This window comes from Tubulanus polymorphus, chromosome 11 (assembly GCF_964204645.1).
Source record: "Tubulanus polymorphus chromosome 11, tnTubPoly1.2, whole genome shotgun sequence".
In the NCBI taxonomy this organism is placed as follows: Eukaryota; Metazoa; Nemertea; class Palaeonemertea; order Tubulaniformes; family Tubulanidae; genus Tubulanus; species Tubulanus polymorphus.
The window spans coordinates 6,200,539-6,223,550 of NC_134035.1; the positions used below are offsets into that span (position 1 = coordinate 6,200,539).

Consider the following 23,012-nt stretch of genomic DNA (forward strand, 5'->3'; position numbering starts at 1 on the left):
CAATTCAATTTATTTATCATAGTTTGTTATGTTATTATTTGTAAAATATTCGTAAATAGTTTTTACATTCTTATTTCAATCACAACAATTACATCTTTCATTTCTGCTAACTTTTTTCTCACATTCAATAAAGTAAAATTCAATTGTAATTTAAGGCACTTTGAATTGAATTGAAAATTTATTATCGGACTATCCATCAATAAAAAAACGACTTTTGCGCTAAATTTCGGTTCGACAGAGGGACAGTGGATGAAATGGAGGAATTGAATCTCTCAGAAATGGAATCATTAACTGAAACTGAAAAACAACAGTTAATTGCTGTAATGAAACGAGCCAGGGTTAGTTTACTCTGCCTGTCAAATCAGACCAGTGACACAGTGTCACTTTGTTGACTGACGACAGTCACTTTTTTACAATCCAGCCTTATAAAGAGTAAAGTGTATTTTGTTTAACTTCCGTTACGTGTTTTGGATCTTGATTTCTCAGGACTATTAAATCATTCATTTGACCTTGCATTATTAACAAGACCACGTCCACGTACGACGGCCTTATTACCGCACTGATCGCACTTGTGCTTATCACTCGGCACTGATTAAAGAGTGAATTTACAACCTGCTCTCCACACAGAGAGAGAGAGAGAGCTACTGTTACTCTTAAGTGAGGTGCAGTTTTATTTGCTGCTCAAAACTATGGCCATCTGAAATAAGATCCAAACATTTACCGTACTGACTAAAAATCAACTCAAGCTTATACATTAAGAGTACGCCGAAATTAAAATAAAGGCATAATTGAAAATAACAATATACAAATACACTACACAGGGTAAATGACTGACAAAATTGATATTTACATGAATAGGAAACGCAATCCCTGGGAAACAATTCATTCCGGCCCATTTATTCAACTTTTAAAAGGCAAAATAATCTAATGAAAAAAAGAAACTTTGAAAAATTTATACAAGGTAAATGACTGACAAAATTGATATTTACATGAATAGGAAACGCAATTTATTCAACTTTTTTCGAACTGTAATGTACATTAAAATCAAGGCAAAGTAATCGATCTTATTTTAGAATAATTATACATTGATACAAATATAAGATTTTATACAAAATAAACAAATGAAAAATTAACTAGAAAATTAAATTTATATATACTAGTTGATACAAATATCCATGAAAATTGATATGACAATAAGAATGTATGTGTCAAGTTATTTTTTTTTTATTGTAATTGATCTCGTCGCTCTTGAACGCTTTAATTGCCCTGGTTTATTCGCTACTTTTGCGGTTTTCGGGATATTCAATTTTCTGTCACTGGACTTGATAACTTTTTCGATCGATTTTGTTTTTGATTTTGCACTGAAAAATGTATTCATGATCGCATCCTTTTCTTCCTTCGATTTTTTTACACCATACTACGTGCGAAACGACGTGTTTGCTCAAACGAGGCGAAACTTGGTAGTTTCCTTGACCGTGTAAGGCTCGGCGAATATCTGCATGCTGCAGTGACCCGTGGCAATATGATATGTAGTGTATCTAAAAACTCCAATAATTAAGTAGGGGGTCTTATAGCTCAAAATAAAAGCATAGTTCATTAGTGCGTTGTGCATCAGGCGTGTCTGTTAGGGGTTAGGGAACATGGAACAGACCCAGTTTGCAATTTATTAATCACTTTGCTGTCATTTCGAAGTAATAACAATTTGGCAAAATAAAGTGATTGTTAGATTTAGAAACAAAATCGGAAAAAAGTTTAGCCTAACTCAAACTAAGAAACTAAAAACTACGATATATTACGAAAAGATTTACTTCACAAAATTTGCTCAATTTGCAGAGTGTATTGTTGAGTTTACCAAGGAAACCTCGTGTTATATAAAAAAACTTATTTCCAAATTCAATTTGCACAGTAGGGCTCATTTAGTGTTGATTTTAATATAAAATATTCAATTTTAGAATTCACAATCATTGTTTTTTATTTCGTGACTGTGTTTAGTATAACCCGTGAGTTCATGACGGTGTCTGACGGTCTTCCTGACGGTGTCTGACGGTTCCTAGCGGTTCCTGACGGTGTTTAGTATGACCCTTAATTACAGATATAATATGATTTCAAGTGTTAAAATCGATAAGGAATAAATAAATATGTTATATTTCATTTCATCTCGGTTGATCTCGGTAAAATACGTCATCTCGGTAATAAGGATGACCGCAACTGCCAGTCCTTTCTAGGTCTAATGTCCAAAACAAACTGTCCAGCAGAAAATTCATACTACGTTAACCTGTAGGTTTTAGTAGGTCTAAGACATTAAAGTTACTGCCAAGTTTATTCAAACCCAGTCAGAGCTCATTTCAGCTGTAAAGCCACTCAGTCTCAAGACCAGTCTATGCTCATTTAAGTTCTAAAGCCTCTTTTAACCCAGTCTTAAGCTTTTTTCAGTTTTAAAGTCACTGAGACCAGCCTAATCTCATTTTTAAGGTTCTATCGTACTGCTATAGATGATTGTACAACTCGGACTTGGTTTTAAGACTAAACAACAATGCATGGGTGGTGGAACCGTGGCATTTGGGGCGTTATTTGCTGGGCCAATATTTTACTATTTAGTTCTGCACATTTTCCAATCATAGAAAGCTGAGTTGTTCATTTCAGCGATAACATTTCCTGATAATCTCAAAACACGAAAGGTCCCTATTACTACACTGAATTCAGTAAGTGAAACGGAGATTACTTTTAAAATCGCTATACGTATCTATACTCTACCTTGTACTATTTCATAGGGATTTTCAAAATTGAAAAACTACCATTTTCTTCAACTAGAAATAGCCAAAATTGAAGTTGAACCGATGGCACACCCCCACCCAGCTCCCCTACTGGGGGTGCGATAAGCTGTTTCTGCCTGCCAAGCTTTCAGCCCCAAAAAATATTTAAGAGTTTCCACTATTTCCTATGGTCGGACCAAATCAAATAAGCTTCTGCCGCCCTGCAATGGCAAGTTTAATAATAAAGCATGCTCGAAACTGTGTCTGATGTCGGATATCTTACTTATTTCGTTAAAATTTTTAACTGTCTGATAGAAAAAATAACATAAATAGTTCAGGCAAGTACCATATGTGATCAATACTGAGATCATAATAACAGTCGGCGATTGTTATAATCAGCCACACTGGCGGCGGCGGTGTGCGATGTGTTTTGGCACAAGCTGATCATATTGTTATCTATATATACAGCCTATATATGTGTCTATAGTACCGTTCCTATTGTATTTGTCCTCAATTGATAATGCAGTTGAGTCTTTACTGATTATATGTTGTCAGTAAAGAATCGACGTCGATACTTACTGCAGTGATCGTTGCGTATGTTTTCGATTGAACGTCGTTCATTGTCAGGATTAAAACGATTGAGACTCGTGGATACCGAGATGAGTAGTAGGCCTACCACAGCCGTAGCAGCGGCAGCGGCTAGCAAGCGGTACACGGTCGGTCACGATAAACGACCAGCGCTGAAAAAGATTGAAGAAATTCATCCGGTTTTAGTCGTGCCCGAAGCACTCGTAAGTTCACTCAGTAAGGCTGAGCCTGTCTAGTTATACAGTTACTACTTGTGGTCAGAATTGGACAGAAATATGAGCTTAGTCCGGTCTTATCTTAAGTCTCCTGTATAGAACTGGATCAAAATCTGCTTAGCATAGTTTTATTTTAAGTCTCGTTGATCAGGTTCATAGCGTCTTGAATGCACCATAATTAAGTGTAGGGCTACTGTTCGTTATAAGGAAACCTGACAAATTTTCAACTTTTGTTCCATTTTAGGAATTCGAGCAACAGGAAGAAAAATTGAATTTGAGGTAGGCCAAAGTTCAATTGAATTCTGCTCGATAAAAAGAAAACAACTGTGTTTCCGTGAGTAGAACGTGTTTTTAAACTATTTTCCTTCTTAGGCAACCGTTGGAAGGTCAACTGTATAAGTACACGAATGTAATGAAAGGCTGGCAGTATCGTTGGTTTACTCTGGATCCAGATACCGGATACTTTGAATACTATGAGGTACGTGTGTACTATGCGTCCAGCCTGCCAGGAGTGAATGCAGACTGTCGCACATGCAGCACGTGCGACAGTCGCCGTTTTCATTGTGCCCTCAAAAATAAGTTTGAAAAAAAGGCAATCTGAGGCACTCTCCTTTGCTGAAAAGGGTGCTATTCTAAAAAAGACATTAATGTTGCATTATTACTTTTAATTGAAAAAGGATAAATTCTGTCAAAAATCTCTAATTAAGGCACAAGCGAATAGAATGCAACTCGGGTTCCTTCCCCAAAAAGGCACAAAATATAGTGGTGTAATTATTCACATAAGGCCAGTTGTATTCTCAAATTAATGATTGACAATTTCAGTGTATAGTTCTATGATTGTGAAAAAGATGGCATGATTGTAAAAACTGTCATTTGGTTTTTCGTGTAAATAAATTTCTATTCGATTTGATCAGTTTTCACTTGGAATCTGCATTGTTGAAATTTCTACATTGCTCGAGTGCTTTGCAAATGCATTAGGATAACATGAAATTTCAAAATTTTCAGACCCACCTTTATCTGCTTAGCAGCTACGTCACTCACTGGTTGGGCATGTATACTGGCCCTTTTTGAAGTTGATGCCCTTTTTATTTCACTACGCTGTAGTCATGGAATGGCCCTAGATCCATTCCTGCCTGTTGTCTTAAGATCTGAAACTGTTTTTACTTATTTTTCAGAAAGAAGAATATAAGAAAAATCGGCCTCGTGGTTCAGTGCACCTCGCTGTAAGTGTTCTTCTCTATATGAGCCGTTGTTCTGAGGGTTCCTCATTCGCTCCTCAATTACTCCCTCCAATCACTCCCTTATTCATCAACTAAACTGTTGATATTTTGCTTTTCAATCAATATTATCTGTTGCTGATGTTTTGTTGCTGTTGTTGATAATGAGCTCTATAGTTGCGCGCGTCACGAATTATCATTACATTAATTCGAAATAAAGCTTTATCCGCGTGAGCTGAATTAGAGAATAGAATACATTAATACTGCTGCACCAACTGATTTCACAAACTCTTTATGTATATATAGTACAGTTAAATGTTGCTGCATTTAGAGCCACTGGGACACTGAGTATCATTATTGCTGCTGTTATTTATAAATTTTGTGGCTTCACAGATGGAAAAAATACATGACAATAATGCGCGTTTTGAATGTGCACCGATTTATACGAGGCTAGCATTTAGATTCCACCCTCAAGTTTGATAGGTCAGTAAAACACAAATGCAGTTCTTCGCTTATTGCAAAATAACAATTCGTTTCAACTTGAAAACGATCTATTTGCTCTGGAAATAACTGATAGTGACTAAACTGAAGCAGAGACTTTTTTTCATGAAATTTGGATATAACAGAAAGGTTGCGCCCCGTGGAATGCTATGGAATATCGTGGATAACAGTGTTATATTGTATGTCTATTGTCGGACTCGAATTAGATATGATTTAGGTATTTAACCGGTGTATGAGTAATTTCTAGGATGTTGTTTTGGTTTTGAGTTGGATCAGGTGATGCCTCATATTTGAATAATAACTGCATCGAAAAATCTGTCACCGCAGTTTTTAAACGTCGAAGTAGGCCTAGCTGATATTGTGAACATATGATATTTTCATCCTCAGTGGCAGAAGGATAGATAGGTCTGTAGATGTAGATTTTGTGAATGAAATTCTGGTCGATGATTTTATAGCTATTAATATCGACTGATCACTGTTATAATTGGTAACTATAGGTTTTTGTTGTCATGTGCACTCTTACCAACAATTCACACTGTTATATTTCAATCGTTGTAAGGCTATGCTGTTTCTGATCTCTGTATAGTGTGATATATTATGGATATCCTTGTCAGGAAACACTTTATTCGTTAGTTTGTTTTAGTTGTAATGAATGAATCCTCTGGGACGAGTGGCTGATGTTATTTTAAGTGTGATATGATGTACATTGGCGATATTAAGTTGGTTTATTTCTAAATGACCCCTCTGGGAGATAACTGGAAAATAGACCGGCCGATCTAGAAGAGTTTTTGTGAACTACATCAACTATCTCCCAGTGTATTTTCACTTTGTTTTAATTTTTTTGACGGTCATCTTTTAGTTTCATTCATCATTCCATTTTACTAAATATCTTGAGTATCGAATTCAAGCGTTAAAACATTTGTGATGCAGCATTTCATTTTAGGAGGTCGAATGAAATATTTTCTCATCTCTCACTCTTACTCACTCTCAGTTTTTCTCTTTGTAGGGAGCTGTTATAAGTCCTTCAGATGAAGATTCACAAACGTTCACATTACACGCTGCTAACACCGAAGTTTATCGTTTAAAAGGTTCGTTTGTACATTTCTGTCCATTTTCATTACCCGAGTATTATTTCTTGCGGTAACCAGTTTTTATCGACCAACACCTGGCTACTGAGATTATATTTACGGTAGACTCCTCAGGGCCAGTCTATTCGAAACTGTGGGTTTATGCAACCAATCACCAAGGCCTAGTTTATTATTGAAGAGAAAATGTAACAAATAGTTTTTGACCATCATTTTTTGATGCTATGTAGGCCTAGGCCTTTGGCGAGTATATAGATGAAACTGTTCTGGGGCTAAAAGCTGTTTTGCTGTACTGTTTGTCACCATCAGTGGAGCATTGCTATATCAACAGATGACTGTAGGCCTATGCCACCAGCTGTTACTGTCATTATATCATTGAAATCAATGTCGAATATCAGCGTGCCTAAAACATATCAGTTGATGAAACACTGTTTCAACCTTGAAAGGTGAACAATTAATACTCAACACTTTGTGTCAATTTGGGAATATTCCCCGGCTGAGGAGGCACCGAATGCTATGACGATTACAGTTACAATTTGTTGAGAAATAATAGATGTTATTGTTCGTTGAATTTTGCAGCATTTGACACACGAGAGCGTCAACACTGGGTGAACAGATTACGAGCCGTCGCTGAGTATCATACTGAGAACCTAGCGCAGAAATATCCGAGACGCGAGAGTAATAAATCAACGATATCTCCTTCATCGGACGATTCGTACAACAGTAATACAGGTGGCGCTCATAACAGACATATCAATTCACGACCAATTACGCCACCTTCATCGTCATCGTCATCTATAGCTAGGTATGCCTCTCAATCTCAACTCTGATTAGGCTAAAAAATTGAACCTTGTTTCTGCGCTCAGCTGAGCTTAAAAGTTGACCCGGCCTATCTACCCTTTGAATTTTTTTACAAAAATCATGATGAATTTTACCACAACAGACCTGGCAGCTATAGATATGTACTGGTTACAAATTTTATTATGTTTTATAAAAATGACCCAGCCGCTGCGGAGAAACAAGGTATCATAAGTTTTAAAATCAGGAAACTAAGATATCTCTTAGTTAAAGTTCTGCCATCATTGCCACTACGAGTTGACTCATAGCTGATCCTCTTTATACACTGTAAATGCTCAATGTAGAATGCTCAATGTACTTGGTCCGTCTCATCTATGGACCAAGTTGGAATGGACTTACTCTAGCAATAGTGAGAAAACTAACGAAAAAGTAGAATAAGCTCACAACTCTAGAAGACACTAATGACCCCTATTAACAAATCTAAACATTTCAGATCTCAATTGAAAGGACTATCAGTGAGCAATACATCACTAACAGAACCGTTTCGTCCAGTTAAAGAAGTCATCAAAGAAACAAACGAATGCGCATCGGAATTATCGCGTTGTATCGATGACTTACCCACATCTGGTTCGTTATCTTACCCGACTGATAAGGATATATTATTATTGAAAGCGACGTCGTTAGCCGGTATTCATTGTTTAGAACAGTGTTTATCTATTTTACAGTCTCAATACCAGGTGAGTAGAACCTCGAAAAACTTAGTAGCTACAAATGTTCCATGTGTGACACGTTTGTGAAATTTATTTCTCATTTTAGTATCATCAAGTGCAGAAAGCTAGTTTACCCAATGCTGTTGAATGGATTGAGCCTAATTTTACTTCAAAGTGGGTTGAGCCGATTTCATCGTTTTATAGTTCATTTTCAATTAGTTAAGACACATTGGAGTAAAACTGATCCCTAACCGCTGAACTCAATCCTGCCACCGGATATAATCAGTGCGTGATATTGATTTGATTATTTTTGCAGACGTTCTCCAGTCATGGGTCGTCATCGGCGACAATTGAGTCAACACAGTCAGTCGTCTTACGGCACGGGAAGCAGTGTTGAAAGTGTACCAGAACCCGGTTAGTAGGAATAGCCCATTAGAGAACACGGTCCAGTTTAAAAGTTGTGGTCTATTTTGATACAGAATCGTGTCAATTTAAGGCCACTCCAAAAATTGTCTGTTTGGTGTTTGTTACCTGAATGTTAACTCTTTGCCTGCCACGCCTATTTTGTCAGGAAATGCTGCACGTTACCGGGATTTGTTAGATATCTTAAGAGATATCTTCATCAAATTTGTTTTATTGTGTTCATCTGGGTCCAGTTCCACAGTTCTGAGTTAAGATTTGACCCTGGGTTAAAACATTGAAAATGAACTAACTTTAACTCAGAGTTAACTCTAACTCACAACTGTGGAACTGGGTCCTGGTCTTGCTTTTTCATGTAAAATAAGCAGCATTTATTCTAGGAGTGATACAATCTGTAGCAATCACCAGTGCAGAGGGGGTATTGTGCAGAAAATAAGCCCATTCATGCGTGTTCAGCCCCCATTTCAATAGATGATGTCACTAACACACTTCATAGAATGACTGCTGATAATCTGTTTTAGTAGTAAAACGCATTAAATCTATCGTTAAAGTTAAGAAACAGTACGGTTTTGGCAGGAAAGTGATGGGAGATATCGAACGTACCAGTACGTTTTTGGCAGGCGATGAGTTAAAAGCGTTTCTCATGTTTTTATGTTTTATCATTTTAGTAATAGTGAATCACGATGAAGATGTAGAAGATGCGCAGGAATACACCGATACAGAACTAGGTGCCGTCGAAGAGCACAAAAGTGTCATTTTGCATCTACTATCACAGCTAAAATTAGGCATGGATCTGACGAGGGTGAGTTATTCATAATCTCAATGCGTCCATTTATTAATCAGTAATCATACGCACAGGTCAGGTTTGATTGTCAGGAGTTGAAATCTGATGCCCGTTAGATGAGTGGTAGTGGAACTGTGTTTGCCTTGTATCAAATTAAACAGTACTGTGTAGGTTTTATTAGAAATCTTCCGCTACTAATGCATAATAGCTTCATCAGGTCAATGAGACTCATTATCAGGAATTAAGCTACCAAAAAAAATCTTTAATCGTTTTCTTGTAGGAATGTACTCAAGACAAAGCGGGTGGACAGTACCACATAATCGGGACAATATCATCATATGTTTGGCCAAACAATATGCCGTATAGGCCCCCTATCATTAGAGATTTTAGTCAGCAGTTTAACATTAACATTTCTTATGAACTCCTCCTGGAAAAAATCCTGGATCTGCGCCTGGTATGCATGTTTGAAGCTTAATATCAAAAACCTCTCATATACTGCATTTTATCGATAGGTGGTGCTTCCTACTTTTATACTAGAGAAACGTTCATTGTTAGAGATGTTTGCTGATTATATGGCTCATCCCGATATATTTCTGAGGTAAGCATTAAATAGAGACCTTTTTCACGAAGGCATTACTCGTGTCACTTGGTATATAACTGGTGTCCATCTATGCACTGCAGGCCCGTAGCCAGGGTCCTCCAAGGGGGTGCGATATAAACTATGAGTGGACCTAAACCACGTCAGTAAAGCCAAGCGGCGAAGAATTTGATAACTGTGCTTTATTTCTGGAGTATTTGAACATTTCATACATTATGGGGTTTATTGAAAATGTACGTACACTGGTCTTTAGATTACCAGGAGAGTGAACATGGAGGAGAGAGTAGAAAATCAGCATTTTTGAGCGCAGCACCTTGATTTAATTTCTACTTTTTTTATCCGGAAATACATACATATAATAGATATATATGTATAAGAAACATTTGAATGAAATGTCTTTCAAGAGAAATAGGGACAATTTTTTTTCATCAGTTAAATAGCAGACCTTCGCACCCGACGCACCCCCCTCTGGCTACAGGCTTGCTATTTAATTTACAGTCTCGTCCGTCATAAATAAAACCCACATTACCTTTCAATCATTTTGTAACTTGAAATTTTATAAAAATTATTCTTGTTTTCTGTTCATGCGTGAAGTAATGATTAATGAACACAATTGATAATGATTATTTTAAGGATACCAGACGGACCAGATGCAGAAACCAGAATGATGTCTGTTTTAGAATGGTATTTAACATCTTTACATGCAGGAAGGAAGGTAACTACGGTATTCACTAAACCTAAGCTATCATTTCAAACTGGACTGCATGAATATAAAGAGTCTATATTATTATCAAATCTGTATTTCTACTTTTTGATTGCGACTCAAACTTTTTCTGAAGAGTTACAAATATCTTATAGAGGATTTACCATATGGTGAAATTCAGAGTCCCTATTTATTTATCATTCATTATTGCTATGCTATTTTAGTTAATTTAATTTATGCCAATTTTGAACGGTTAATTTCAGGGTTCAGTTGCTAAGAAACCGTACAATCCAATAATCGGTGAGACGTTTCATTGTTCGTGGGACGTCGAGGATCGAGGGGTCGCTACACAGCAACAGCAGACGGATTCATTAGCGACGTCTGCTCAGAAACCGACTCGAATGACTTACACTGCTGAACAAGTCTCCCATCATCCACCGAGTAAGTCATTATTACTAGCTAGCACCTTTTCACTGTGCTCGGACAAATATTTTGAATGAGTTCAATTGAAAATCCACAACTGCCAATTGTCTAAGTAGGAAATCATGCGCCTAGGACTAAATCAGGGTTTCTGAGAAATCTGCTCTGTCAGGACCACCTGATTTACTCCTAAATTTGGCATTAGAAAAGATTCTGGTAGAAAATTTATAAGGAATTCTCTTTTAATTTACTGTTAAGATATTTTCACATGACTTTGTTTTAGTTTCTGCGTTCTATTTCGAATGTCCTGATAAGAGAATTTACATGAATTCGTCAATATGGACGAAATCGAAATTCATGGGCATGTCAATAGGAGTTTGTATGATCGGAAAAAGTAAGTGTTTTACATTCTCTCTGTGATATCCAAGCCTATAATAAATTTCAGGGTCAAGACAGATGAAATCTGTGAATTTGACACCTATGACATTTCTGCCTCACAAGAATTCATCAAATTCTTTGATTTTAATCTTTAAAGAATTGTAAATTTATTCAGTGGGTTATTCTGTCAATCATGTCTTGGTTTTAACCATGTTGTGGCATGCACTTAAAATTTCATGTCTTGCAGCTTTGTAGCGAGACAAATCTCGCGAAGAGCTTTCAGTGTAGTTTGTTTTCAATCGGCTCTTCTGTTTGTTCTAGTGTCGTTGAATCTATTGGATCACGATGAAGAATATGTGTTTACATTACCTAGTGCGTATGCGCGTTCGATACTGACAATACCCTGGGTTGAACTCGGTGATAAAATCAATATAACCTGCACAAAAAGCGGCTACTCATCGTCTATTACATTTCACACGAAGGTTAGACATCTCTGTAATATCTGTTTATGTAATAACTCACTCACTCAGCGCTCGGTCACTGCAACACTCATATCTATATGAAATATCTCAATCAATATCTTATTGACCAGAATTAAGTCCTAATATGGAATATTGGTAAAACTTGTGATATGTTTTGGATTTTTTTCCAGCCATTTTACGGAGGGAAGTTACATCGGATCACGGCTGAAGTTAAAGACGGTAAATCTGGTAATGTAACATGTCGTGTGAATGGTGAATGGAACGGAGCTATTGAATTCCAATATAGCAACGTAAGTTACTGTTAGTAGTAGTAGTAGTAGTAGTAGTAGTAGTAGTAGTAGTAGTAGTAGTAGTAATAGTTAGATGCATGAGCCAATTGGCCCTTTCATCCTCATTGTCCTCTTCGCGTCTCATTGCCCATTATGCGGTTCGCCTTATAGTCGCAACTTGGTAGAAATTTTATACATATAAATAGTTTGTGAGTGATTGTTAGTATATAAGTACGAAAAGGATTCCCCCACTCGTGTGACACCCAGCTGTGGATCCGGCAACACCTCTATGACTTAACCAATTACTGACCAAGTCTAGGTGCACGGGGTAGACAACTACCCCACCGACGTGCACTGTTATCAATGATGAATAATCAATTCATCTATTCGATCACCTACGCTGAGAATGTCGATTTTTAAACACTCCACCCCATGCCGCAAAAATACTTTTTTCACCCCCAAGTTGGCATGGTGTCGTGATTAATAAAATCCCTCAACAGATTTCATGATGTGGAGGAAAGGAGAGAGTGATAGGGATCAGGGTTTGAATAATAGACTATTGTCGTGTCACATATTACGGCGTTCATGTATTTAGTTATTCATTGTGTTGTTTTAGGGTGAAAAAAAAGTGATTGACACGGAAACGCTGCCAATAATGAAAAAGAGGTGTCGACCGATTGAAAAACAAGGCGATTTCGAGTCGCGAAAACTTTGGCAAAAAGTGTCGAAATCGTTGAAGCTCGGTGATGTAAATACAGCCACAGAACATAAAAAATATGTAAGTTGAATGCAAGCCTGCTGTACTTGACCTACTAACCTATGGAGATTTTCAAATAATGATGTATACTAAAAATGAAGCCCATGTCAAGTTGAAGTGGGGCATAAAATTTCAAAGTTCCTACACATTTCCATCAAGTCACACGAAAATGCAAGATATATTGAAATATCTTGTGAAGTCTAGATTAGATTTAAAGCAGGCCACAGAATTTCAATGTCTTCTTTCTGGGCTATTAGACTGGGTCCAGTTCCACAGTTCCGAGTTAAAATTTGACTCAGAGTTAACACATTGAAAACGAACTAACTTTAACTCAGAGTTAACTCTAACTCACAACTGTGGAACTGGGCCCTGAGGATTTATATAGTTAAACATACGCATATATTGATGTGTATTGAGCAGTGAACATTAAATAGCTCCAACCCATAGCACACACTATACAACTAATTCAGAGGCTGGTTGCTGTAAAGTTGGTTAGAGTTAACCAGTGGATAGTTAACGTAGCGACAATCAAAAGTTAACTGCTGGTTATCATTAACCAACTTTTTGAGCAACTGGCCCCTAATCTGCAGACATGACCAGTGACATCACTGGTACTCATTACTAACCCTAACCCTAGGTCAGGTGACCAGTGACATCACAGCTACTCAATCTAACTAGCTAACACTACATCAGGTGACCAGTGACATCACAGCCACTCAGTACTTAAAGCTAACCCTGACGCTATGTCAGGTGACCAATGACATCACTGCCACTCAGTACTAGAAGCTAACCCTGACCCTACGTCAGGTGACCAATGATTTAAGGTGTTTTTATTTAAGCTACTCAGAAACTCGCATGCAAGAGCCGCATATGATCACGTGGTACAAATCGAATTGCCTTAAATAAATGACTGACCTGAATTTTCTGCGATTGAAATAGCCGCCATTTCGATCTATTCACGAACACACTTCTCATAGGGGCCATCTTGAAATACGAACCAACTGGCCTGTACGGACGAGTTGGCTGCGTATGGTACTCGTATTGGTAACTCGCCTAAATAAACGAGCCGAGATGGGTACTCGAGTATGGCGAGTTGGTTAGATAAATGAAAAACGCGCTTTTCGTGGGAACGCGCTTTTCTAGTTTGAAAATGATTTATTGTTTTTGTAGCTGGAAGATAAACAAAGACACGGTGAAAAGTACAGGACAGATAATGGAATTTCTTTCCCAACGAAGGTACGGCTGTTTTTGTACTGTTACAACTGATAAACAGTGTGGTTGGTTCTGTTGTTTTATGATCGGTTTATATTGTGTATACTTTCAGTTTTTCCACCGAGAAGAAAACTCCGACACGTGGGTTTATAATAACACACTCAAACAAACTGCTTCATTGTCGTCGTCGACATGACAACTACAGTAGATTTTTTACCACATTTATTTGTTAAGTAGAGATGTTGGCTGGTTATTTCGTCAGTGGTGCTGCCTAATGACCATCTTATGAACAATAGCGTAACAATTCTGAATTACACAGCATTCAACTATTTTCACGAAGCTAATTTAGATAAATATCTACAGTTGAAATCATTTTTTCAAATGAAATAGTTGACACGTGTTGTGTGACTGATTAGTTTTATAAAACGTCACCAGGGGGCTATATAACTCAATAACGATCATGTTATTAATTGAATTATATTTTCTTGGACGAGTGTTTAACGTTAAAATCTAGTACAGGTACTGGGTTACACACTGCTAACAAAGTGAACAGTGACAGACAGCGACAGTCGTAATAGTACGGAAGAGCAATGCGGCCAACAACATTTTATTTTCAGTTTCAAAAGTCGACTTTTCGATGTAATCAACTTTTCGAGTTATTAAGTCGACTTTTCCGACCTTTTTGGACCCCAAATTCCAGGCTCCACCCCTGTGATTGATGCTAATGATGCATACGGAAGCTTATTTGGGACTCGTGCAAAAGTACAAAACTATTGCGACCATATTTAGGGAGCGAGGCAGTAAGTCGGTCGTCCGCCCATCCGTTCATCCGCCGGCAGTGATAGTTGTTCGACCCAATATATTGAGATAGCTGGAAAATTAAATTGAATATGAAACCATTTGTATTTGCCTATGAAGGGCTGAAAAATTACACTAGCTTGAAATTGGATGTAGGAATGATAAGGGAGAGCACCCTCAATGCTTCTAGACCCCCTGTATTTTGTAATTCGATGAGGTATCCCTCAGTGTTTGAGGCCTAGATTTAGTGGAACTGTTCAAGTATTCTATGAACAAGGATTGGGTCAGCTATCTCAATATATCGATATGAATAAGTATACTTTATTAACAATGTTGTGATATTTATGTTGACTTTTTGCGATATTGTCTCAATAAATTGACATACATTTTAGGTAAAGTCGTGATGATAATGTCAACGGTACGGTAATGTCAATATACAGTATATTGACATAAGTAAAAGTCGTGATCCGAATCACGATTTATCGTGATAAGTTTTCGCGATACCGCGATATTAATGCGATATATCGATTTAATTATGTCGATAAATCACATTTTTTCGGCATAATTTCGTCGTGATAAAGGTTCGCGACGGTTTTGTACGGGTCCCAAATAAGCTTCCGGAAAAATGTCCTACACCTAGTTGAATAGAGATGAACAAATCGACTTATCAACTCTAAAAGTCGACTTTTAGAATTAAAAAAGTCGACTTTTTAAACTGAAAATAAAATGTTGTCGGCCGCATTGCTATACGGTACAACAGAGTCTAGAAAACGGTTGAACCATCAAACATCGTCACTATTACACAACTGTATGCAGCTGAAATGTTTTAGTCTCATGTTGTAGTTTTGCACCGATATCAGCTACAACCAAAACGTGTATGCGACCATTCATTTGTACGTACGCATGATAGGGTGGGGGTGGGGGGGCCTGTCTGTGAAAATACATACAAATCGGTACAGCATACAGCGTACGGTACGCACATAATAATCATTTTTGCACTGTACTGACTGTTCATTCTGCCTTCAAGTAAAAGTTGAAGTGAAATTTAAGGATCTTATGTTCTCTATTGCATTCTTTATAATTTTGAAATAATGACTGCGACATCGACGATGATTTCATTTGCACTATTTTTTAGAATCAATACCCAGTACCATAGATGCGGCCTATCGGCTGAAAACAAAACTGAAACGTGTAAATATTTATACAAACATATCGTTCTTGCGTATGTATGGGGGGGGGGGGGGGACGGGGTCTAAAGTGAAAAAATCAGCAGATTTTTGCGTACGTACTCAATGGATATGTCAAAAATATTGCTCTATGTCAAAAATATTGCTGTGGAACCGGATCCTGAAAATGAACTTATTCAACTGTTAAGGGAGTTGAACTTAAACGACAACTGTGGAACTGGGTCCCATTTACTACGGTACCCACTGCCTATTCGTTTTAACTCACACTGGTAGTAGATCGATCAAAACCGATTCACTACAAATTGTTAATAACACGCTTATAGAAAAGGTTGAGTTTATTTGGTTATGACTGGGTCTGATATTCATTCCATATATAGCAGTGATTTGTAAGGAAAATCAAATTGTTGCTCCACGATCCTAATTGTCATAGCATCGATAACTAGTCAATGATTTATACATGTTTCTGGATTTAATGTTGAATTATAAATAAATGTATGTATGATATAGTTATTACATGTTCTATGTATTTAAATGGAACTTTTATATAAATATGACATATTAAAATGTAATATATGACCAGATAAATCACATGTATCTACTTAGGTTATTTCTTTGTTGTGTGGACTTTTAGCCAACTCGGATTTTCAACTCGCTTTGATGGATTGTCATGTTTTTAATTAACTCATTTGTTCTTGTTGATGTTCATCGACAGTCGGGTTTATCGTGCAGTTTTTAGGTCGGTCGATATCGCTGATAGTTTGAGGCATCGGTACACCTCTAGTTTCCGGTAAGGGTAGCATCAGCAAAGCGGTAACCAGTCCAATACAACCGAGAATCACGCCTGGCAACCAAGATATAATTTGAGTCTGAAACGATTCGATTGTAATATTGAAATGTTAAACAAGTGACAGGGTTGAAAATGTAAGGAAATAAAAACCTACCAAATAAGCGGCGAATGGTGCTGTCATCGAACCTACTCGGGCAAACGCTGAAGCAATACCTATAGCACGGTTCCTGTAAAATAGATAATACGGTGTTGGCATCAGTTGCGGATACAGGGGGTGGGTTTTGTGGGTTCAAACCCACCCCTTTTTAGCCCTCTTGAGACTTAGGTCCCGAGAGGGCGATTGCATTCACTTTTCGTCCGTTCGGACGACCATAGACAGAATCCAGTTATTTCGTGAAGTTTTGAAGATGCTTCAAAGTAATGTCTTGATATCTGGTTTAAATACATGTATCTACTACCCAATACACATCTTTAGCCCAAAAACTGGCCCTGTCAAATTCAAGATGGCCGACTGGCAGCCATTGATGTTCGCCAAATCAGCACTTTTTACACATTGAAGTTTTATAGGGAAATTTTGAAGATGCTTTAATCAATTATCTTGATCTTTCATGTATATTTCTATCCCACAAGGGCCCACCAGAAATATTGAGTCGATCTGACTCAAGATGGCTGTCCTGTGACCTTTTTTCGTGCCCAAAAACGTCAATTTTGACATGAATTCCGAGTCCTGTAGCTTCCTAATGGTTTGGCATTTTTCATTGCAATTTGTGGTGGGTATTCTATAAACAGGGATCTTTAATACATGTGACAGGTATTTTCGATCAGCACAATTAGCACAATTATCACACAATTGGCGGCCATCTTAGTGTCATCAGTACTCATTCATAGGTGGCAAAAGGTTTTTTGAGGAAAATCACAGCAGGTTTGAACTCATAGCCTTGATATTTGATTGTTAGCAGAGTCATATGATAAATCTCCTCACATGGAATTTGGGATCAACCAATTCTTTGTTCATGCCACCAGGGGAGTTAAATATTGAATAATATACAATTTGTATACTTTTATGGCATGTTCTATTATTGTGGTGAGTTTCTAAGGTCATTGGTTTTTGTATATTCACCAGGGGGCATTGAATAGTACAATAAATTAGTTTTTCCATATTTGGTACCTATGCATATTTTGTTACCACAATAAATTGCAAAATTCTAACTCATATGTTCTATGGTTGTGATGAGTTTCAAGGTCATTGGGTTTTGTGTATGGTCACCAGGGAGCATTGAATAGTAGAATAACTTAGTATTTCCATATTATATTGGTACCTATGCATATTTTGTAACCACAATCAATTTCAAAGTTGTAGCTCTTGACATATTCTATGATTGTGGTGAGTTTCAAGGTCATTGGCTTTGTATATGGTCACCAGGAAGCGTTGAATATTGAAACTATTAGAATGTTGAACATTTGAAACCACTTCCCAAGTGGGCATCCCTGGACCCCTAGTTTGGTCAAGCAAACCAAAAAGTAGAAAGGGGCACATTCAGTCGTCTCTGTTACAATCCCATAAGTAGAAAAAGGGTAACTAGACGAGGCAAATCATTTCTAAACAAATGGGCACATTCAGTCAACCGTTAATTTCAAAAGACAAGAAAGGGCGTTTGAAGTCGTCTCTATCAATCCCAAAAGTAGAAAAAAGGCACAACTAAAGGAGAAAAGGGCACATCCAGTCGCGGCCATCAATTCAAAAAAGAAAGGGCACTTGTAGACGTAGTCTCTATCAATCCCAAATTAGAACAGGGCACATTCTTGCCGGACGTGACAAATAATCTTCAACGAAAAGGAGCACATTCAGCCGTCCATCAATTTAAGAAAAAACAAAAAGGGCACTTGTAAACGTCTCTATCTCAAATCTAGAAAAGGGCACATTTTTTCAAGACAAGGTAGATAATTTTCAACAAAAAGACAACACCATTCTTCAGGATTTCATCTCTAATGCCTGGAAACTACATCTCAATGCCGTGAATTTTCTGCAAAGCACTTTGCGTCAGGACTCATTCAATACTTTGAATTCAATGGCATTAAAAAGCAGTACATTTTCAAACTTCGTTTTTCGTGGATCACGTCCTCTTTCATGAATTCTGCTACCCTCAACAATATGTTTCTAGATCCGCCCCTGATGCCACAAAAAAAAGAAATGAACCGGAAGATCTCGCGGCAGCATCTAAGACGAGAATAATCACATAAGTACGCACCGAAGTAGAACGATAACCACACTCAAACGTGGTAAACGGATAATAAGATAAAAACCTATTATTTACAGATTAAAAGAATTTAAAAACAAGAATTTATTTTTTCATTCAATCTAAAATATATATATAAGACACGACGTTTCGATCTCACCCTAGAGATCATCGTCAGGTGTGTAGTGATCACTTGAAAATTGTTGACATTGAAACGAAATTAATAAGATATTCGATGTTGAAAAAGAATTCCTTTTTCAAAGTTGTAATCGGTAAGAACTTCGCCGATCCGGGATTATTGGTGGTTGCAAATGCAGCTCGAGTTATGAATGCATTACAATTCTTATTAGGGCCATATTATTCGGGTATATCATTTACTTACTATACACGTAGCGCATTCTCGCTCACGTTGAACGGATGAACATGCATTTGAATAGGAAACATTATATTTTTCTAGTGATTCATATCTTATATTTTTAGGCAATATACGTGCCTTTATTTCAATTACAGCACATTAACAATTTTCTTTTCGTTTTACATTCATTGTTGCCCATTTGAAGGATAATTTGTAGAAAAAATGATAATCGCTTTGGTATGGCGCCTATTCGATTCTTTTTCACCGAACTGGCCGAAAAATGTATAAAATTGCTATTGATCAAACGGGTATTGATTCCTAAATCGCCGTCCAAGATACACAGGGCCGGACCCCTACCTAGAGTGAAGAAGAGGTCCCCGATAAATGTGCCATTATTCTGCAAATGGGGTAGATAACGAATTTCGGTTATATGCATGAAATCCATTGATCCTGAGAGACAGATTGATGATTGAATAAGGGATTCCCTGGACTTTTTTGCTTGGAGTCAGGGTACCCAAGCACGTTGGGTCATTCCCTTCGATATTCGGCTCGGATGTACTGGCAAACCTGTACTGGGATATCCCTCCTTTTCTTAAGGTTTGATTATTTCAAAAGTATGGTTGGGTATGTGCGGGGTAAAACCACTTCGGCGTGTAATTATGATGCTGGCCTAGCTGCCATAAGCAGGATTTCCCCTCGATTTGCGCGCTTATATATGAACTAAACGCTTTCTTGTTTTTACTATAGGATATAGAACATTTTAGAATAATAGTGGTTGAGCTCTGCTTAAAATGAAAACTATGTACTCTTATAGTTTTTTAAAGGGAAGAATCTCACCTGAAATTAGTCGGGTAAAGTTCGCTGGTATGGATAAAAATGGTACCATAAGCTGCAGTGCAGCAGAATTTTCCTGCTGTATTTAACGTCATAATTAACGGAACCAAATTCGTCTCTCCTAGGAACACAAGTATACAAAACAAGATTCAAAAACCTTTTATGATTAGGTTTCTAGAAACTAACCTGTATGAACGTACACATGTAATATACTTACCGACAGTTTCAGGACAGAACGTCGCAGCTACCAAAACTAGGCCGGTTATCCCGTAAAGCAACATCATAAATGCTCGTCTTCCAGTACTGAAAAATACATGATGCATGTACATTTGAATATATTTTACGGAGGCGTCCTGGGGACATCTCTATTAAAAGAACATTTTCTAGGTTAATTCCAAGTTTGTAACTCGGAATAAACTAGTTTTCTCAGTTAAAAGCAAGCGAGATTTTGAGGTTTATTTCGAGTTTGTGATTCGGAATAAACTAGTTTTCTCAGTTAAATCTGATTTTCCGAGGTTTATTCCGAGTTTGTAAACCTCCTAAATTCCCAGATACAAACTCAGAATTAACTTTGAAATTATCCAACACGCTTCCGTAATATTTGATTTTATGCAACTCTTATGTGACTTAACCTTACAATTGTAGTACAATGTGCATCACAATGCAACTTGGTATCTCAATAGCAGCAGCTAAAAAATAATTAGCAAATCTACCTCCAGCCATAACTGTCGTACTCAATGTCATCCCAAAATAAGTTAGACTTGTAAAAGACCTGCGAAAAAACAAACTTTTTGAAAATACGACAAACATCCTCTCATTATATGAATGCATTATGCGTACCAGATAATAGCTTCCAGTATCGTGTAAAGACGCAGTTTTGGATGTTTGAGAATCTGTATAATTCCAATCGTTTCATTATTCGAGTCTCCACTTCCCTTAGAACAGCTGACCATATTTCTAAACACTAGTTTAACTCCGTTCACAACCGAACTTTTATCTGAATATAACATATTTTAGTCTATGAAATATTCATTTTCATGAATGAATTGAAATATATCGGGTATTTTTGACAATTTACTTTGTTTTTCTGTGTTTTTTCTAATGGCAGAAATGGCGGCTGGTGAAAGCGAGCGTTTGTTAAATTTCGCTGCTTTCCTCAAAATTCTGATCGCTTCTTCGGGTCTGGAATTAGCGACGAGCCACGCAACAGATTCATCGTAGAACCTAATCACAAAATGATATGAAGTATATCTCCAATTTTGAATGGATATTTCATTATCGAAAAATTCTATTTACCAAATTCCTAGAATGGCGAAACAAGGAATAATAACCCCGACGATTTGCAGGTATTTCCAGTGAGTGAAATAGTAGCCGCAAATTCCAGTTAAAAGCATTCCCATTGTAAATGAAAGCATGTGAAATGCGTTAGCGAATGAACGTTGATCGGTCGGATACCATTCACAAACCAAAACATAACCAACTAAGGCAGTGCCCTAAAAGAAAAGACCAAAGCATCTAAAGCGGGGGACGAGAGAAGAAATAATTCTCGTAAAATGATTTTTCTATCTTATTTTTTTGGATCTTTCTCTGAATTATACATTAATTTCCCATTAGCAATTTTCAAACATTTCTAGGAATTGAATATTTTTTAGGCTTTAGTTCAACATCGATTATAGAAATCATTTACTATATTGAAAACTCCGCTAAAGAATCTCGTTGTAATGAAAAGTGTTTCGTTGACAAAAATGATAGGAAGAAACATCGAAACAGCGAACAATAAAGAACAAACTATATAGGGAATCTTCCTTCCAAAATAATCCGACCAAGGTGGCGCTACTATACTTCCGGTCAAGACTCCCGCGAAATATAACGACATTGTTAGTGCATTCATGTGATTGGATTCACAAACCCACGAAAACTGAAAATAGATAGAATAATGTCAACATTTTTATAGTGATTGGGTCATAGCGATTTCTGCAGAATGACTGACTGACCTGTTCGGTAAGAGTGTAATAACCGTGTGACTGGTAATAGTAACCGTTTTGACAGACGACTGTGGTATTATCTGTAATTGACTTGAATTGTCGACACTGATCGAGTTTAATTTCTCCATCCTCACTAGTTGTATATGGTATCGATTGGTTCATTGTTTGATTCACCAAAGACAGTTTACAATGATGTTCTGGAATCCATCCTGAATTTTGATAATATGAATTTTTTTTCCTATCACGTAATTATGATTAAAAGGGCCTACGTTTTTAAATAATGTACTGTTTACCTTGAAATATCAAACCGAATGTACTTATAGCCGCCGATAAACGCACTATATCAATAATAAACAATTGAAATATCTGATATCTTCCATATCTCCCTAAATCCTTCAAAGCGGTTTCAACTTCCATCGTGTTTCAAACAACCTGTATAGGTACTGTCATATCGTCAAGTTGAATACTAGGTCAATACCCGCGATAAGTACCTGGTTATTGGTAGAAATACACGCAGTCGATCAATAAATGTTAATCATTTTACAATAGACGTAACTGTCAACTCGTAAAGCGCTTAAGTAGGAGTCATGTGAATATTACTAAAATCTGTTAACTAGCAAAACCTTCTATTTCCCTGATTCTTAACTCTATAGGCCTACACATTAGATATCACCATTTTCTTTTGAATACAAGTATGTTATACCAGTCATAATCAATACAGGCCTGTATACAAAATAATGCCGAAGGTCTAGAGTTGATAAGAGATATGACTGTACAAAGTAAAGGTTATGTACATGAAGGCTTGTACATGTATTTTGGCCGGGCAGGCCAGAAATTAACATTGAACTATGGTGGCTGATAAGGGCCATAGCGTAAAATTCCTGGTATGTAAATGAGGGCGCCAGAACGCCAGAACGCCAAAACGAAAAAAAACGTCCA

At 37.2% G+C, this 23,012-nt stretch overlaps 2 protein-coding genes across 5 annotated transcripts; one reads left to right on the forward strand and one right to left on the reverse strand.

The window, feature by feature from the left end:
* The first annotated feature begins 184 nt into the window (after positions 1–184).
* LOC141912552 (oxysterol-binding protein-related protein 11-like) lies at positions 185–16,451 on the forward strand. Of its 2 annotated transcripts, none has more exons than XM_074803822.1 (19): positions 185–338; positions 3,801–3,835; positions 3,929–4,034; positions 4,732–4,779; positions 6,281–6,362; positions 6,939–7,164; positions 7,651–7,894; positions 7,974–8,041; positions 8,184–8,281; positions 8,956–9,089; positions 9,584–9,669; positions 10,303–10,384; positions 10,636–10,813; positions 11,076–11,186; positions 11,492–11,652; positions 11,823–11,942; positions 12,538–12,699; positions 13,849–13,914; positions 14,003–16,451. In XM_074803822.1, the coding sequence occupies exons 1-19, from the start codon at positions 255–257 to the stop codon at positions 14,084–14,086; spliced, it is 2,175 nt and encodes a 724-aa protein (XP_074659923.1). In that variant the 5' UTR covers positions 185–254; the 3' UTR covers positions 14,087–16,451. The 2 variants fall into 2 exon arrangements, with proteins under 2 accessions (XP_074659923.1, XP_074659922.1); XM_074803821.1 differs by lacking the exon at positions 185–338 and adding an exon at positions 3,393–3,544.
* On the reverse strand, positions 16,374–22,814 carry LOC141912553 (organic cation transporter-like protein). Of its 3 annotated transcripts, XM_074803823.1 has the most exons (12): positions 22,777–22,814; positions 22,367–22,564; positions 22,083–22,282; positions 21,776–22,006; positions 21,385–21,581; positions 21,167–21,312; positions 20,929–21,085; positions 20,726–20,860; positions 20,306–20,391; positions 20,092–20,209; positions 16,817–16,889; positions 16,374–16,741 (listed from the first exon to the last, which is right to left on the reverse strand). In XM_074803823.1, exons 2-12 carry the CDS (start codon positions 22,488–22,490, stop codon positions 16,553–16,555), a joined length of 1,656 nt encoding a protein of 551 aa, XP_074659924.1. In that variant the 5' UTR covers positions 22,491–22,564; positions 22,777–22,814; the 3' UTR covers positions 16,374–16,552. The 3 variants fall into 3 exon arrangements, with proteins under 3 accessions (XP_074659924.1, XP_074659925.1, XP_074659926.1); XM_074803824.1 differs by lacking the exon at positions 20,726–20,860; XM_074803825.1 differs by lacking the exon at positions 22,777–22,814 and having other exon boundaries at positions 22,360–22,450.
* Between the last annotated feature and the right edge of the window lie 198 nt (positions 22,815–23,012).

What these genes read in the sequence shown, in the direction of transcription:
- LOC141912552 (XM_074803821.1), top strand. Translation starts at nt 3,413, where the DNA reads ATGAGTAGTAGGCCTACCACAGCCGTAGCAGCGGCAGCGGCTAGCAAG. An exon ending in AGTCTCCCATCATCCACCGA is followed by an intron (nt 10,814 to 11,075) that starts GTAAGTCATTAT and finishes ACTTTGTTTTAG; the next exon opens with TTTCTGCGTTCTATTTCGAA. An exon ending in CCACAGAACATAAAAAATAT is followed by an intron (nt 12,700 to 13,848) that starts GTAAGTTGAATG and finishes TTGTTTTTGTAG; the next exon opens with CTGGAAGATAAACAAAGACA.
- LOC141912553 (XM_074803823.1), bottom strand. Translation starts at nt 22,490, where the DNA reads ATGGAAGTTGAAACCGCTTTGAAGGATTTAGGGAGATATGGAAGATAT. An exon ending in ATGCACATTGTACTACAATT is followed by an intron (nt 20,392 to 20,725) that starts GTAAGGTTAAGT and finishes TGTATTTTTCAG; the next exon opens with TACTGGAAGACGAGCATTTA. An exon ending in GTTCTGTCCTGAAACTGTCG is followed by an intron (nt 20,210 to 20,305) that starts GTAAGTATATTA and finishes TTGTGTTCCTAG; the next exon opens with GAGAGACGAATTTGGTTCCG.